Genomic DNA, 17,150 nt, shown 5'->3' with positions numbered 1-17,150 from the left:
GGAAAAATCAATAATGTCAGGGAGTTTATTACAGGGTTATGGGCCACCTGCTAGAACTCAGCATTAGGCCTGCGTTACGTTGTGTTTCGGTGAGAACTGATGGCATTGCACTCAGACGAGGCTAGCGCCAGAATTATTATTTTATGCTTCGGCAGATGGCTTCTGCTCGGGGGTTTTATCTTTGAGTGCAGACATACGACTAATCATCATTTGCTTTCTCTTTCTCTGCTAGCGTAAGCTGGGCAGGAAGCAATTGCCAGTTTGATGATGGTTCATTATTGCAAGGTTTATTCTGTCTGAAACAGCACAGCAAGAGGCAAAGAAGGTACAAAGGAAGAAAATCAACCAGTTATCAGTGAGATACTGGGAAAAGCTGGGCTTAGAGCCTTGTCTTCCACTGGCCCATCTCTTTCTCTCTCTATTTCAGAGGCAAAGCCTTAGATGTCCCATAGATAATTAGGGGAGGCCGTGGAGTTGGCATCTTTAGGTCGTCAGGATTGCAAAGGTCAAATGCTGGGAATGAGTTCATCCTGCTGTAGAGCAGGAGGGTCCAAGCCACTTCCCAAAGTCCCCTCCAGCCCTGTTCTTTGTCACCCTCAATGTGGAGTGAGACCGGCTCCATCAGCTAAGATCTGAGTTAGGGAAATCTGAGATCTGTAGCGCAACCTGGAAAGTCGAGAAGCAGAAATCACAGCCACCGTGGCATCACTGCACGGCCCACGCTTTCCAAGTCAGGCCCTCTCAGTCACCTCCTCGCACGGCGTACAGGCTGGACGAGGGAGGGTACCACCATACCACGCAGGCGCACGGCTGCAGCCGGAGGCTTGAGCACCCCGCTTTGTTGCAGGTTTTAGTAGCTAGCGGTTAGTTTCATGGCTGGCTTCAGTAACAGCACTTCAGGAAACTCTGGCACCAAAGCCGTGGTGAGCAAATGGCGATGTTCCCGTGTCTTGCAGCGCTGCTGTGGCTGTATAAGCCATTGCACGGTAACCTCAGTGTTGAACCAGGATGTTTGTTGCTGAGCTTCCATGTTTTCTGCTTGGTTCCAGCTCGATTTGAATGAAAGCTCAGAATAAAAGCGAGGCGCGGGCCAGGCGCATGCTCAGGCCGAGCGCTCGGCACATCTTTCACCAAAGCTGGTGATGTTTCTCCAGGAACGTGAGTTAATTTAGTTCCACATTTACTGCTGTGAGAGGCTAATGAATTTTATTAAACCCATTGCACAGATTCACTCCAGTCTGCAAATAACCCTAATTTAACCACACTTATTTACTTTTAGGAGTTTAAAGCTGGCAGAAAATCCCTTGCTGAGTATCACACAGCAACAGCCATGAAAGGCTGGAGTCCCGAGACCCTGCTTCCAACCCCACGGGCACCATTTGCTTGTTAAAATCCTAATTCAATATACAAACACCATGTCGCTTTTGCTTGTGATGCAATTCAACTTAAATAAACAGTAAGGTTTTAACCTGCTGTGGTAATTTCATTTAAAGCCCTCCCAGCTCTCATCTTTCTCGGAAACCCAGAGTTTCTCCTGGTTTGTACTACAAGCCTTAATTCCCTGTGACTTCAGTGTAAGGTAGCATCTCACCGGCACGCTGAGCTGATCCTTTTAGACAGTTTATGACCCTTTCAACGGATGAGGTCTGAGCTGAGGGTTTGTAAGGTGAGAGAAAACCGCTGCAGATTTGCCTGGTTCTGTGCTTCGTTGTGAGACTTTACCAAACCACTGAATCTGTCGAAGTTTGGAAGCCCTCGTTGTGGCTGGGAGCCTCTCCAGGAGATGCAAAGCAGCTCCCAGAGACTGGGCTTTTCATCAGGCAACGAGCTCTGGCTTCTCCAGACAACCTAGAAGTCCCAGAGCTCCTCCGAGGGTTTGGTATCCAAAACTTAGCTATAAACAATAACTAATTTTCACAAAATGGAACTATTTCCATTCCTGCAAATATCATGAAATCCTTTTAGCGTCAATTCCATCTTCTTGGAATTTAAATCTAAATTAGGACAAAACTCTTTTTAACTGAAGAGTTATTGCCTTCGTTTGGCTTTGCTGGTTGTTAGCGGTCCCGGCTGTCGCGCGGCGCAGCCTCTGGCCGTGCTCAGGGTGGGACCTCCGCCAGGAGCAGTCCCCGACCTGGTCAGCTGGCATATTAGCAGTCTTTCCAAAAGGGAAATTATTTTGCTTCAGTTTGCCCTGTGTGCTCTTTTACCACCAGATGCAAGACATCATAAGGTCTGCATTGCTTGAACCCAGATGGTGGCCATCAGAAAGAGTGAGTAAATCTCGCCTGGGCCACTGATACCGTTACTCGAAGCGCCCAAAGAACACTAATGCAGTATAAATGGTGTGAACAGGGCGCTCCTCTCCTGGCATTCATGCGGCAGCAGAGCTGAACACAGGCTAGGGCTGCAAGTGATGTATGCGAAGCACTGATGACCTGCTTCCGCTGATCTTTAGATTAGCGAGCTGATCCTGCTGGCCCTGGCAATGGGATGTTTGTCTGCATTTAATGGCTTTTTTTCATTGTTGCTCTTTCTGATTTCAGCTAATTCAACGTACATTTTTATTTTGATCTTTTATTGTTTGCAGCGTGAAGAGTCCACCTGCAGCCTACGTCAAAGCAGGGTTCACTGAGATGCAGCACTTTCTCCTCCATGGCAGTTTTGAAGATAACCGGTCCTCGATTGCCTGACATGATGGTGGCTGGCAGAGCGATTCTAGGTAATATTTAAGAGATTCACATGGTTTAATCGTTATAATTTTCCTGTGCCTCTAGGGCCTGCATGTTGGGCTCACTGCGTTATCTAAGCAATTGCTAGGATTGTGTTTTAATGATAGACGCAGCAGGCTGCCTTTGAACAGGGAGGTACAAATTAAGGCATCGTTAGAGGCGAGCGTTTCAAACACGCTCTGTAATGGCCTGATTTTTCTCCAATTGAAGTCGATGGTAAATATTCTTCTGACTTCAAAGGGGAGCGGGGTGAGGTTACAGCCGAACACTCTTGGAAATCCCACCCAGCGCTTGATTTTTCTTGACCCGAAGGCCAGTTCAGTCAGCTCTGCTCCCACAAAGGAGCTTTCAGGAGTCCTGTAAAAGCCGCCAGAGTGATTTTAGCGCTGGGTTCACATGGTAGCAGCATGTGAATTGCGGCAAATCTAGAGGACGATTCACACACACACCTCCCCCCAAGTTCTGATTTCTCTTCTGCAGATGTCCGCTGGCATCGCTCTTGCTGCCTCCTCGCTGGCTCTGGGGAAGTTTAGGGCAATGGGATTCCTAATTAGGCACTTCAGTTCGGTGGGGCGAGCTCCTGCAGTGAGACGGGAGGATTTGGGGTGCCCCCACAAAACCTTTGCTTTGCTGTGCGCCAGCCATGAGAACATGCTGCCCTACGTGTCTGGAAAAGCTTTACATCATCTGTGCAGCCCATGGCATCAGCTCTGACTTTGTCTCTTCCCATCACAGAGAAAATGGTCTGGAATTCATTTTCCTTTCCTGTGTCTTCTTTTGCAATTTTACACGTTTTTTTTCTTTCATGTTTCTGTAACACCGTAGTTACAAAGCTCTCTGCAGGGTGGAAAAAACAGACTTTTCTATACATTTCCCCAAACATTTCCATAATTTCCTTTTAAAATCAATTAGGTTTGTTGATACGGAATTGTTACCTACACGGGACCCATTCCTACCTCTGACACTGACATCTTCTGAGAGCCCAGACCACGGAGCCCCTCTGGGCCGCAGCTTCCACCTCCCTGAAAGGGAACACAAAGCTCACAGGTGGGTCAAGTGACACCAGTTTGTCTTTTAAATCCCTCTGTCCTCCCATTGCCGCAGAAGCGACGTGTGAGTGTGAGGTGTGATTTGCTGCAACCCCAAAATAGGCTGAAAAAAAAAAGGAAAAATGCAAAAATTGTATCTACAGCCATGTTTGCGTGTCTTAAGCCTAAGCCTAAGCACAACCCGTTCTAGCTCACACACGCACATACTTTTTTTTTTAAACTTTGCCATGGTTAGAAACCTAATATGGTTCCTGTTTCAGAACATGTTCTTGGTTTGTACTTTCTCAGCTCCCTCCCGATTTCTTTGAGGAACCTGGCGTACCAATGGCCACAGAAAACCAGGTTAGCGCACAGTAGAGGCTTTCATGGCCACTAATCTTGATGACAAAATTATTCGAACAAACACTTCTTGTGTCACCAATATATATTATGTAAAACCTTGTGACTTTGATTATGTGCCTATAATACAGATTAGTCTGTTTGGGTGTTTGGTGCTGACCTCCAATAAGCTCCTAAAGTATTAGCAAGAATTTGCAAGTGACAGGCAGGCAGAGGTGCTGTTCTGCCTAATCCCGTTCTCAAAACTCTGACTATATATGTCTGAACAGTTTCTGTTGCTTTCCTTAAGGCACCGGGTTATTTCTTCCTCTGCCCCCTCCCAACAGCCTTTGTCCTTCTCTCCACTGCTTTGATGTATCACAAATGTTGGAAGATTTAGCTAACCTTATGGATTAGAGCCAGGAAGACAGCGAGAACAAATTTAGAATAGGAGGCAGAGAATGTACCAGCTGGGAGGTGATGCTGTCAATCTCCATGGAGACCTCTTTAGTTACAGCTTTGCTAATTACTCTGTTGAATTGTATAGCGTCTGGTTGGAAGCCCATCCAAGTCAACGGAGAGTTTCTAATTGACTGGTCGCGTCTCAGGACCACGAAGAGTGCACAGAGCATAGCCCCTAAGTGTAACCGGTTATGATTTGCATTTGTGGCTTTCTCCTTGATGGCCAAAACAGAGCCTAAGGAGACTCCAGACACCTCGATCCAGTCTTCTGCACGGGGCCAGCTTCTTTAAAGGAAAAAGCCTTGCAGAAACAAACGTAGACCTTGTCTTGGCGAAACAATTTTTTTTTTTAGGAATGCAGTGAACCGTCTCCATCAGCTTGTTAACAGCATGTGCGCTTCCCACAGGAGTCAGCTCCTGCAGGAGATGAACTGGGACAAGACCCACAGAAGCCTTTTGGCTCCAAACACCCACATCGGGCATGGCCATACGCAGGAGTCGGGCAGCTACGAACATTTGCCCCACGTCCCCAGGATGAGCCTGTTTCATGGCTTGGGAGAGCAAAGCGAGGGACTCCAGACCTGGGCAGAGAGGAATGCAGCCAGATGTCTGGGGAAAAAACAAAGGCGACCCCTTGCCTGCTCAGTTTTCTGGGTTAGGACATCTCTCAGCTCCGAGGGGAGCCTGGAGACCCTACCCACAACCGCAACACAAGCAACAACAGCCCTCGGGGGAGAAGTTTGGATCCACGGCACTGCAGCTCAGGCCTGTCATTACTTGAAGCCAAACTGGCTTTAGACACTAATCCACTCAACAATTTCCAGTTGTTATCAAAATCTATTGGACTTCTTAACCACGAGTCCCTGAGCTGATGTACCACCCCCCTCAGGTTCCAGTCCTCTGACTTGTTTGTTCAGAAATTATTTATTTGTCCTACAAATAGGAACAAAGTTAAATTAACAAATGAAAAAAAAAAATCAGCCACACACTCTGCCTGATTTCTAAACAGATTTGGCTGCCTGAGCAGATCCTTCCCCAGCAGATAACCATTCCCCCAAATATCAATGCCATTTTCCAGCCCCCATCAAATCTCACTCCATGCTGCAGGTGTGTGTGCTCACTCCTCCTGAAAAATCTCTTTCTTAGGCACCCAGCTTCCCATCAGGCCCCTGCAGGATGCTCAGCAGGGTTGAAAATCCACAGCATAGCTGGTTGCACTGCAATTCAGGGATGCTCCAGGTGGCTAAGACCAGTCCTAAATCCCAGCCCACTATCAGCGTTGCAATTCCTGCCCACTGATCTGGTGAAAAGAGCCACGATTTAAGGTCAAAAGAAAGGTGATTGGTGAGCTCCCTGCAACTTTGCAAGACACTGTAAGGTTTTATTTATCTCATCAAGAACAGAGAAGCTGAAGGAAGGGCCCCAGCCACCTCGCCTCAGGTGCTCAGCCTGCCTGACACTAGACAGCTGGAAATTACTGGGTTCAAAGCTCGTTTCCTTTGGCTCCTTTGACAGCAGGTAGGACACAATAGGCATCTCCAGAGGATGATTTGTCTGTGCTATTCTTAGACACCTGCCCCAGGATGAGATGAATCAGCCTCTGTGCTGCATGTTTCTTCCCATGGGCATGAAGCGAGCGTTGGGTGACGCAGGCTCAGACTTGATAACGTGGCGCTTCGAATTTAACCTAATTCACCTACAAACTCTCACACAGGGACTTCCATGGGGCCAGCACACAAACTGGTATGATAGAAACTGCTTCTCCCTTCGGGCTTTGACTGCTCTGAGACCGCCTCCTCTGCATTCAAATGCTCAAAGGCCCAAAGTAAGCAGCATAAATTAGTTTAAACCTAGGTGAATATTGGGCTTGACTTTTCATTCATTCCATCTTTATTCTCCACCAGTCCTGCCATTTCTCTGAGCCTTAATGCCACAACAGCTTTAAATATCTCTCTCTCTCTCTGTGCATATGCACATTAACTATTATGTTTAGGGTTTCTGACTATCCCTAAATCTTATTTCTAATACCCTTACACCAGTGCAGGGTTGGTTGAAATTGCTGGAAACATTATTTTGGTGGGTTGGGTGGGGACTGGGTGTTTCAAATATGATTGTACAGCTGTATCACTGTGTAACTGGGAATTAATCCCTTAAAAAGATATTTAATAATAATTGTAAATGACTGAGAACTTGGTTAAAGGAGTTGGGGAATGAAACCTGAAATGCAAAGGGAGTGAAAAATTTCATAAGCCTTAAAAAAAACAACCAGAAGCAAACACCAAACAGACAGACCATGGTTTCTCCAAAAAAGGAGAAAAGAATCAATCCAGAGGTTCAGTCACAGTCGGAAGCTTGCAGAAAGACAGATATTAAAACTAAACCAATAAAATCTGGAAAACTTGCTCTGAGGACAAAGAATGGCCCAACTCTGCCTTGTGGTTACTCCAAGCAGCAGCAGGATGTCCAAGCACGTAACAGCTAAGCGCTGGCTCTGCACTGCCAGGCATGCCTCCGCGTTCCCAGCGATGCCCGAGGCTGTCAGGGCGGCGCCCAAGGCTGGTGGATACGATTCCCCCTCGAGCGGTGACCGCATAGGGAGCACTGAGCACCTCTAAATCACAAAGAAAACAAAATGTCACTGATCTGGGCTCCACACACACAAACGCTCTCGCCACGGCTCAGAGCTCAGTGTGTTCCTGCTGAAGGCCAAGGACATTCAGAAGGCACATTTGGGAGGCGACGCGACCGCTCGCTTTTGCGCAGTCGAGCTGTGAGCAGGCAGCAGCGGGTGCGATTCCCAGCAGCTTCCAGAGGTGATGATGGCCAGTCCTCTGCCAGCACCTGCTTCCGCGCATCCGGATCCGCGCAGCCCCTGCTGCTCTCGCTAGGGAGATGTATGCACGTGTGCCCTGCATAGGTACCGGCACCGTGAGGGCTTGCCAAGTGCGGGCACCATCCCACCTGCCATATGGGAAAGGGGAGGGAAGGAGCAGGGAGAGAACACGGTCTTGGCTTTGCTCGGTTTTGGTGCGTGCAACACTAGTGCTGATAAACGGGGAGGGGGCACTGCGTGGGAGGGGGGTCTGAGGCTCCACGCGCAAGGCATGAGCAGGCTCATGGCAGCAGTGGGGAGTTTTGAGTCAAGTGAACTCGCTGCTAATCCTCTTCTACACAGTCTTTCTTGCGGGAGGAAATCTTATGACTCCAGGGAGAAGTACGTTGTGTAACTAAGCAATGGTGAACCCGAGTTGCATTTAACAGGGCTTGGCACAAGCACGACAGAGTAGGATACTCATCCCAAGAGAGCGTGAGAGAGACCGTCTCAGTGCATCGCCCGCCGGCTTCGAGTCCTTAAAAGCCCTGGTGTGGCCTTGGGAGAGGAGCTCAAGTAGAGGGAAAAAAAAATAAAAGGAAAAAAAAGCCCCATAACCCTAAAGAAATCGTCTCATTGTGCAGGGCTTCCCTGCGCTTGTTGTTGAAACATTGCATAATGTCCCTTGCACTGCACAGAGCTTTGAAATCCGCAGGATCAAAGCTGTATGGAGACACTATGGATGTGCTGAGGCAAATCTAAAGGCATTTTACAATTACAGCACGAAGCACAAAGCCACACTGAGCTCCTCTTGCTGTTCCACCGTGACACCTAGTGGCACAGCGCAGATTTACTGTGTTTCTGTTTTTAGGCCTACTCCTGCACTCGTCTCCTGAACAGCTTTTCCCCATCTGTCTGAGACATCACGTACGACTTTGGAAAAAGCTATTTTGCCACTTTATCCTATTGGATTTTTCCAGATTTAACAAGTTGGGATTTAAAGCTTTCACAGCGTGCAAGACAGCGTTCTGCTTCCTTAGAACGTGTCCCCAGGTCTCCATATTTGTGAGCCACGTCTTTGGTATTCGACTTTATCCCACAGATGCTGAAAACAGACAAAAGGGATCGTGGGTTAAAGTGTGGGCATTTAAGACAGCTTTCACTGAAAAAGGGAGAGCGCTAAAAAAAAAAGATCTGGGTCACAGCAGCGTCCAGTTAAAAGCTCATCTTGCAGGTCTCTGAGGTCTGAATTTGCAGTTGTCACGGGGTAAATCTTGTTTGCAAACCATTCTCTGAATCATTTCTCATACAGTTGGTTGTGTCTGTTGGTACAAGCCGGGTAAAATTTTGGCTCAGCCCGTTGCAGTCTGTTGCGTGAGGTGACCAGCATGTGATCCGGTGTTAAAAAACCACCACCGAGGCACTGCGTACCCTTTGGCATGCCAGTTAAAAATGCCACTGCTGTTTGAGCTCGGAGAAACAGAAAGGCCTCGCCTGTGGGCCTCAGCCTCTGCCGAATGAAAGGAAGGTGACTGACTGCAACCCAAGTCCTAAATTAAACGGCAGTTTAAAAATAACGACACTAATAAGAAAAGTAAGCAATAAAAGCGAGGCAATGAAAAAAATAACCTCCAGCTTAGTGTGAATTCCTTATTGGTGGCAGACACCGATGCCGAAATAGAAACCGTGGAGTTAAAAAGAGCTCCCCAACACGCACCGCGGTGATTTAATTAAGAGCAACACGCCAGAGAGCCAAGGGCTGGGAATTAGGGGTGCCAGGGCTGGGGGTGCCCGGGGAGTTTTGCGGCCAGCCCGTGGCTTTTAAACCCAGCCTCGCGATACATGGCGGGCCCCAGCCCACAGAGGCCTCGCGGCGCGATGGCAGGAGCCAGGCTCAGCGTGTTAAAAACACCCCGAAGAAGACAAAGCCGGTTTGCCGCCCCTTTGCCGGGCAGGCCACTTTGAACGGCAGCCTTTTGCCTCTTCCCCGGGCGCCGTCTCCCCTCAGGCCTCCGCGCACGGCCCGGGCTGTCTGCGGGGCAGGGCGGCGGGCGAGGGTGGAAAAAGCCCTTCAGAAACGCTTCAGTTTTGGCGTTTTCGCCCTGTCTGGGCCCCTGCGTCCCCCCAGCGCCTGGGCGTCGCGTCCCGCCCAAGCCTGTTTGCTCTCAGGCGCTGCCCAAGGGACTGGCAGCGGCCGGGGCAGCCCCTGCGCGGCCCGCCCCGGCTCCGGCGCCGGGCACAAGATGGCGGCGGCCGTGAGGGCGCCCGGCGGAGCGCAGGGCCGGGGCGGCGGGCGGCGGGGCTGAGAGGGCCCGGCGGCGCGGCGCTGAGGAGCCCGCCCGGCCCGCCGTCCCCTCCTGACGGGCTCCCGCGGGCCCGCCGCGGCGGGGTGGCACTGCAGCCGGGCCGAGGTGCGGGGCGGGACACACCGTGCCCGGCGGCTGCCGGCCCCGCGCCCCGGCAGCGGCGATGAGCGGCGCCGCGGAGGCGCGGGAGCTGGCGGAGCGGCTGCGGGAGGCGGCGGCGCTGGGGGATGCGGAGGAGGTGCGGCGGCTGCTGGGAGCGGGGGCGGACATCAACTCCCGCAACGAGATCAACGGCTGGTGAGGGGCGGCGGGGGCCGGCCGCGCCGCGGTCCCGGGGCGCTGCGGGAGGGGGGGGGTTAAGCGCGTCCTAACGGGTAGGTCGAGGCGGCAGGGGCCGGAGCCAGGCCCTGAGCTCGGCCGGGGTGGCCGCCGGGCCCGGCTCTCCCCGCGGGGGAGGCTGAGGCTGCCCTGGCCGCGCAGGGCGAGGGGCTCGGCCTGGGACCCGGGGCACCCCTCGGCAGAGGCCGGGGAGAGCCGCTTTGAGGACGCGGCTCTTCTTAGTTTTCCCATTTACAAAAAAGGAAATGCTAATCTCGGGAGGCTTTGAGATTTACCGCTAAAGAGGATCATAATAAAAGGAGGCCTTCCGCCTGTCACCATGCGTTTCATTCGCTCGAGGACCTTCTGAAGTTGCCCGTGTTCGCTGACACGGCTCTCTCCAAAGGCGGTGGAGAATCACTCACTGTTTGCACTGTAGCAAGCTAGAGAAGGGTCTTCCCCCACAGAACTTACCGTAGAATCATACCCTTAAAAAAGTGGTGCAATGAAGGAAACTTCATTCCCGGTTGTTATCGCTCTACATGCAGCTCAGGTGAATTAGGACAGGCACGTGAGGAGGAGCCGGGGCGATAGACCTGAGGCTGACACACAGCCCCTCTGCTTCCATCCCCGCAGGACGTGCTTGCACTGGGCCTGTAAGCGGAACCATGCTCAGGTCGTCTCCTGCCTGCTGGATGCTGGTGCAGACAAGCAGATCCTCACCGCGAACGGAGAGCTGGCTGCACAGTTAACTTCGAAACCAGGCATCCGGAAGATTTTGGGAGGTACCATTTCTGTCTTAAAAGTCATCTAGAATTCTTGGTCTAAAGACTAAAGTGTTGTTAATGCTTTTATCTGAGGCGGTAGATTGGCAAAACCTTGGCTGGGACTACTCTATCTCCTTGGACAGCTCCGATTTATAGCTGTAATTTATACTCGGGCAAATAGACTTGGGGACTTTAGGTAGGAAGGCCTTTTACTCTGAGCTGTGACACCAAGGGACTGAAGAGCCATGCTCTTTGGGAAATGTGCGGCTGCCGTCCTGCTTGCTCTCATTAAGCAGAAGCTAGCACGCAGGCTGCGAACGGAGACTTCAACAACTGTACAATTTGACTGTTGTCCGACCGTAAGAAATCTTACAAATCCACTCAAAACAACTGCAGCCCCTCAGAAGTTGCGGCTTCCGAGCGTTTTGCTGTGACTTGCGGTACGATTAGGTTTTGCCCCATAGTTCTGTCATCTTACACTTTTTGTCCGCACAGCAAGCCTAGCTAGATGTATGACACTCCGGAACACCGCCAGCACCCGTTTCCATCAGCACCCAGGTACTGTGCTCCAGATGAAAATTTTCAAGTGTTTCACCTTTGGGAACGCTGATGTTCTGTCTTCTGCTAATTGCACTTAAATTGCTCTTTACAGTGATACGCTCGTACGTCAACAGCGCACGGTTACCTTAAATGAAGTTGCAGCTAAATCATGACTAAGGTTACAAGAGTCACAAGTGAAGGAATGGCACGTCCTTTGCATCAGCGTTTTTGTTTCCTTTTGGGCAAGGCGCTCATCTCTTGGGAGTTAGTTCATGGCAAAGGACTTGCGTTCCAACATCTAAACTGTCAGGTGTACATGAGCTGTTCATGGTTGCCTTGTTTTTCTGTCTGTTAAGCTTTTGTGTGTTTCCTGAGGAATAAACACGTATCACATTCTCCCAAGTGGTTTTTATTCTGGGAGCGTAGTGCTATTGAGCAGATCTGTCTGAGCTGCTCTGACACTAGTATTAACACCCTATAGTCCTCAGTCAGACAAGAAATGATGTTTACCAAAGTACTTATAAGCAAGAGAAGATTTAGCTTGGGCATTATATCAAATATTCCTGTACCTGACAAGATGCTCGGTTTAATTTGTTGGCATGTATCATAATAAGCCATTTACAGCAGTGTAATTAAGAGCACTGCAAAATGAGGTTCAGTGAAGAACTACCGGTCAGTCCCTTTGAAAACGCTGGAATAACACCGCTAAAAATGACGTATCTTTCAGTGATTACTTTTCCCCACTTTGCTTTTAAAAAACGTGGTACATTGCAGAAGTTTGTAGATTTTTCTTTCATTTTACAGCCACTTGACTTCCAGGTGTTTCGTGCTTAGATACATTTCTATCATCCTTTGATTAGGTGATGTAGTTTTAAGATACAATAGGAAAACTAACGATATTCAAAATGAGAAAGATCTATCCAATAACACGGTGGTTTTTTTTCTCTCTCCATCCCCTAACCCCCATCTTTGAACTTAATAGAGGAAGAAACCGAACATCAAGGAGTGAAGGATTTAAATTTGCCAATTGTTGCAAACTACTTGGCCAGCCCACCGTTCCCTTACGTTTACACTGAAGAAACCCTTCCAGACAGCTTGGCAGCATCCCAGAATGAAAGTGCTTCCATCTCTTCCGCTTCCCAGTGTGAAGCTAGCCCTCGCTCATCAGCAACTCAGGTTGAAAGCATATGCACACCTACGTCATGCAGCAGCGAAGATGATTTCCCTGCACTAGGCGCTGCGGAACAGCTTCCCGCCCCGTCAGCAACTATCGCAGCACCGAAATGCATCGAGCCTGACGCACGGAACGGCCCCGTTTGCCAGCCGCCCTTGCCTCACAGCAGAGCTCTGCTCTCTCCGGTAGCCTCCAGCCAGGCTGCGCCTCTGCAAACCCAGGGTTCTCCCGTCGGTCCCGCACCAACGTTTCAGCCCTTTTTCTTTACTGGAACTTTCCCATACAACATGCAAGGTAATGAAGCGTCATTTCCCAGCCTTCTATGATATTCCATTCCGTGGTTTTGTTACTGGGTGAACGATGAAGTTAAAACCACTTACTCTCACGTGGAAGAGAAGCAAAGGTGTTGAACTCTTTGGCCAAAAGTACCCAGAACTTCTTTTCTGCTCTGCTAAGTAAAATAACTGTTACACTTTTAAACACAGTAATTACTTTGCAAACTGATGGAGGGATCAGTCCAATCAACGTAAAAATTCAAATTTTGCACTATGTTATGTAGTATTAAATGCATCTCTACTACCCTGGTAACGACTTTGTGACTGGGTGGATCAGGATTTTAACACTGTGCACAGGTTCCCCTGTGGCTTTCTGTTTAAATGGAAGCTTCCATTAACGGCACGGTATTTCTCAGTGAGGCAATAGGTTCGTATTATAAAACCCGAATTCAAAAGGTAACGGTAAATACTTTCCTGTTAAGGTTCGGGTTGCTTGTTGTTTTGGTTTTGGGGTTGTCTTCTTGGGGTTTTTTCTGAGGAAAAAAACCCCTTTTATCTTTTTTCATTCAGAACTTGTGCTTAAGGTGAGAGTCCAGAACCTCAGAGACAGTGACTTCATTGAAATTGAACTGGACAGACAAGAACTGACCTATCGAGATCTGCTCCGAGTGAGTTGCTGCGAATTGGGCGTTAATCCTGAACACGTAGAGAAGATCAGAAAATTACCTAATACACTAGTAAGAAAGGTAAGCATTGAAATCAAAGATTAATTTGACTTGACACTTTGCAAACCTCAGAGAAGGTATTTCTGTAAAAAGATCGGCAAAACATGGATGGCCTGGCGTTAAACCAAAAACCGACTTAAGCTCACAAATTCAAATGAATATTGGACTTTTCTTAAAGCTTCAGCACAACTTACTTAAAATATTCTTGTCAAAACAGGCAGAGTATTTCAGCTCCTAAAGCGCGTGAAACTATTACAGCTTGATTTTTTAAAAAAAAAATGTATCAGAAACGGTGCATTAGCATGCTTTTAACAAAATTGCCACGTACTACTTCACTGTTTGCTTGCCGAAAAAGAACAAATAGTAAAGGGAAAAAAAGTCCACAAATTGGCATGTGAATAATTTAAAGAGATGCCATTAGCGAGTGAACATGCCCTTCTGTTCCAAAAATACCTATTCTGGGGGGTCGGTAAATGAAAGGCATTTGGTCACAACCGTCAGTTAAGTGATGTGCACAAACCCCGTCAATCATAGCGAGGGTCATGGGGGAAAAGTCTATGGTTAAGGGGAGAAAGAAACCCTGAGCATGCTTTGCAGGAAGGAGTGCATACAGGTAGGGTTTTTTCCTTTCAGTATTTAGTCCTACCGTTGGGCGTCACCTCCCTGCCATGTTAGTTTTTACTTCCTTGAGCTATTATAGGTATTTACACCGTAAGACGAGGTATGTTTTGAAGCAACGCCTCGTTCTGTCTGTTGTTTAAAAGGACAAGGATGTTGCCAGACTTCAGGACTTTCAAGAGCTGGAGTTAGTTGTGAAAACCGACAGCTCCCCTTTCCGAAATGCTGCATCAGCCCTGACCGAGAGGCCGTGCTACAACAGCAGAGCGTCAAAGCTGACGTACTGACTCTTCTGGATGCATCTGGAGAAGGAAAACCTGGTAATTCTCTGCTGCTGCCTTTCGAAGGCAGTGACCTAAGCGTGTGTAAAACCTTAAGTTATTGTTAGGGTTACTATTTTAACTACTAATTTATCTTTTATATTTAATATCCCCTTTGCTTTTATTTTTTTACTCAATACTGTATTCAGCTAAGGGATACCTCATTTGTCTACTAAAATCACATGCTTCCAATGTACTGCAGGGAAGTTTATTAGTTGTATTTGGCAACAGAGCGTAGGAAAGACTTAATTATTGATATGAAATATATGTCGAGTGCTCCCACTCTTTGACCAAATAAGTGTCACGGAAAAGCGGTTCAGGAAATTGTGTGTGTGTGTGTGTGTGTGTGTTATATATATTTTTTTAAATGTCTCAAGTTAAATATCAGAGGGTATTTGGCGTACCATGAACAGTTGCTCTCTCAAAGTGTAAAACTTGCAAGTCCTTGATCTCTTGCCCCGTCACAGCCATCTGGGGCTAGAAACATTTAATGCTCTGAAGCGACAGGAGAAGAATTTTCACTGGGCTGAAAAAAAGTGGAGTAAGAGCATCCACACTTAAATGCCTGTTTCTTCCCTCTGTGAGAATATCGTAACTTAAGTGCTGACATCCCTCCGCCTCCACACAAAAAAAAAAGGATGGCAGCCTCACTTAAGGAGGATTTAAGTCACAAAGCAAGCTGAAGGGCCAGTTCAGAAGAAAGGCCCTGTGTTTCAGGAGCTTGGGAGGGGATCACAAATCTGGGGCTGTAGTTTTAGTTATTTCTTTTCCCAATGATGTGAGGAGACCACGGATTACTCACACCAGAAGGTAGTGCTGGGAAGTCAGGCAACTTCTTCCTGGGCCACCCTCACACACCAGTTTCAGGGTGTGTGGGATGGTTTCTGCTGTGAGGAGCAGGAGAAGCACAACAGTATACTCTTGAGGTATCACAGCCGTAAGGAGCATACCACGCTCTCCATTAGCCAGACTAAACTGGAAACATCCACCACTAGCAAGTAAATAACCTGTAACTTTACATGGTGCACAGTCTACTCTCACTTTTCCATATGCCCAGAGCTTTAGCCAGATGAGTACCAGGAGGGCCAATGCCTCCAGGTGCTTTCAACTGAGGTGGTTTCTTTTTGGGGAGGGGTGGGAACCCAACCCCAAACTCTGGTTAAGCTACAGACTGTTTGATTTGCATGTCAACAACAAAAACATGCACCTGGGGTGTTACAAATGGCAGAAGTCATCATTAGAACACACCTTGAAGTCATTCCCTTTCAGTCCGAACAAAGGATATAAGTCACAGCACTGCTGGAGTATTAACAGCCTGAAGCTTTTCCTGTTAACATGGTAGTCTCAAAGTGATACTTTTTTTTTTTTCTTCTTTGGTACCAGAAGTATGATGACAACCTTTGCACCAAAAACCTTAACCGGGTACTGGGGTGGGTGGAGGGACGAGGGAGTTGTTTTTTCTGCTTCCCCCCACCCTGTACTGATTTTCCTCCCATCTCTCCCATATTAAGCTGCATTAGAGCAGAGTTGATGCACAGCTGATGCAGTGTTTGTTGCTGTTGATCTGGAGTGGAACACTTGACGTTCAGACCATAAATAGTACAATCAACATGTTTTGGTAGGAGCAGCATGCTCCTGCCCTGTCCTAGCCTCCTGCAGCACAGCTGCTGTACCCTTGAAGTGGCTCCTCCGAGCGAGGTCAGCAAAAGCATGCATGTCATAACAATATAGAAACCCTTCCGCCAGCAGAAGAGACACTTGGCACTCTGGGGTCAGGATTTTACCAAGTTACTCTAGGCTTAAAACTCTTGCTTAGTGCATTTGCAATAATTATCATCCTTTCCCACTTGTTCTATATCCATCTTATCACTTAAACTCTGCTACTGCCCTGCGCTCGGTCCAGGCCCTTTTCTCGCCAGGGGCTAGGCTGCTTTAAAGCCCGGTTCAACTCCTGGTAAGCTCAAGACTGTGACACAGTATGAAGTAAAATTTCCTAACTACAGCTCCCGCTTCATTTTTCTTGTAGGACAGGAAAGGATTTTTTTATTTTAACAATTGTATATTTGTCTTTTCAGCATAACTTAGAGGCTAGTTCAGATTATGTGCAATAACTGTCTGAAAAACAGCAGTATTTAAGTGGCTCAAAATTAAGAGTATCTAACTTCTCAGTTCCTTCGTTTAGGAAACCAGTGCAAAGACTGCCTCGACTAATTACTGACCATTCAGCCATAGGAGGAGCCGATTTAAAAAAAGCTTTATTTGCTCTAGTTTCCACAAATAACTTGTTAATGTGATAAGACTAAAACTTTAATCATGATCTGACTGTAATAATAACAGTAAGTCTATGCATTCAGAGAAATATTTTTGTATGTTTTATGCAGTTTGATAAAGTCTAAGGCACACTAGTTATGTTAACTGGTTTTTGTTGGGTTCTGTTTTTTTTTTTTCTTTGAATAAGAAACTGTTGGTATGACAACTGAAACGAAGTTTACAAAACTTACTGTTCTTCCAAGGACAACTTTTGTTTGCACTACAAACTTGTACTGAACTGACATTGCTACTCTTCACTTATATTAAAGTATCAGTTGTTTCAAGTACTGAGATCTCTTCCTTTTTCAGGGGGTGGGAGGCAGGGGGTGTGGGGGGGGGGTGATACAGGGCACTCTAGAGGGGACAGGACACTCTTCAAATTCTAATACAGCTTTGAAAAAATGATTTTTAACAGCTAATAGAG

General features: G+C 47.9%; 1 protein-coding gene and 1 long non-coding RNA gene across 7 annotated transcripts in view; both read left to right on the top strand.

Annotated features, from left to right (window-relative positions):
- LOC142065144 (uncharacterized) overlaps positions 1–8,985 on the top strand; it is a 32,390-nt gene extending 23,405 nt beyond the window's left edge. For 5 of the 6 annotated variants that reach the window (XR_012663293.1, XR_012663294.1, XR_012663295.1 and 2 more), the window contains 3 exons: positions 2,591–2,722; positions 3,645–3,779; positions 4,969–8,985. This is a non-coding gene — a long non-coding RNA (uncharacterized LOC142065144). The remainder of the gene's footprint in view (positions 1–2,590; positions 2,723–3,644; positions 3,780–4,968) is intronic. The other variant, XR_012663298.1, reaches the window with a different exon arrangement.
- Positions 8,986–9,715: 730 nt separating this feature from the next.
- Positions 9,716–17,013, top strand: LOC142065402 (ankyrin repeat domain-containing protein 40-like). The gene is made up of 5 exons (XM_075111481.1): positions 9,716–9,976; positions 10,634–10,782; positions 12,287–12,772; positions 13,324–13,499; positions 14,243–17,013. Exons 1-5 carry the CDS (start codon positions 9,843–9,845, stop codon positions 14,381–14,383), a joined length of 1,086 nt encoding a protein of 361 aa, XP_074967582.1. The 5' UTR covers positions 9,716–9,842; the 3' UTR covers positions 14,384–17,013.
- Positions 17,014–17,150: the final 137 nt, after the last annotated feature.

The sequence above is a fragment of the Phalacrocorax aristotelis genome, chromosome 16, assembly GCF_949628215.1.
Source record: "Phalacrocorax aristotelis chromosome 16, bGulAri2.1, whole genome shotgun sequence".
Taxonomy (NCBI): Eukaryota; Metazoa; Chordata; class Aves; order Suliformes; family Phalacrocoracidae; genus Phalacrocorax; species Phalacrocorax aristotelis.
This window is presented reverse-complemented; position numbering and strand designations above follow the sequence as displayed.

What these genes read in the sequence shown, in the direction of transcription:
- LOC142065402 (XM_075111481.1), top strand. Translation starts at nt 9,843, where the DNA reads ATGAGCGGCGCCGCGGAGGCGCGGGAGCTGGCGGAGCGGCTGCGGGAG. An exon ending in CATCCGGAAGATTTTGGGAG is followed by an intron (nt 10,783 to 12,286) that starts GTACCATTTCTG and finishes TGAACTTAATAG; the next exon opens with AGGAAGAAACCGAACATCAA. An exon ending in TTTCCCATACAACATGCAAG is followed by an intron (nt 12,773 to 13,323) that starts GTAATGAAGCGT and finishes TTTTTCATTCAG; the next exon opens with AACTTGTGCTTAAGGTGAGA.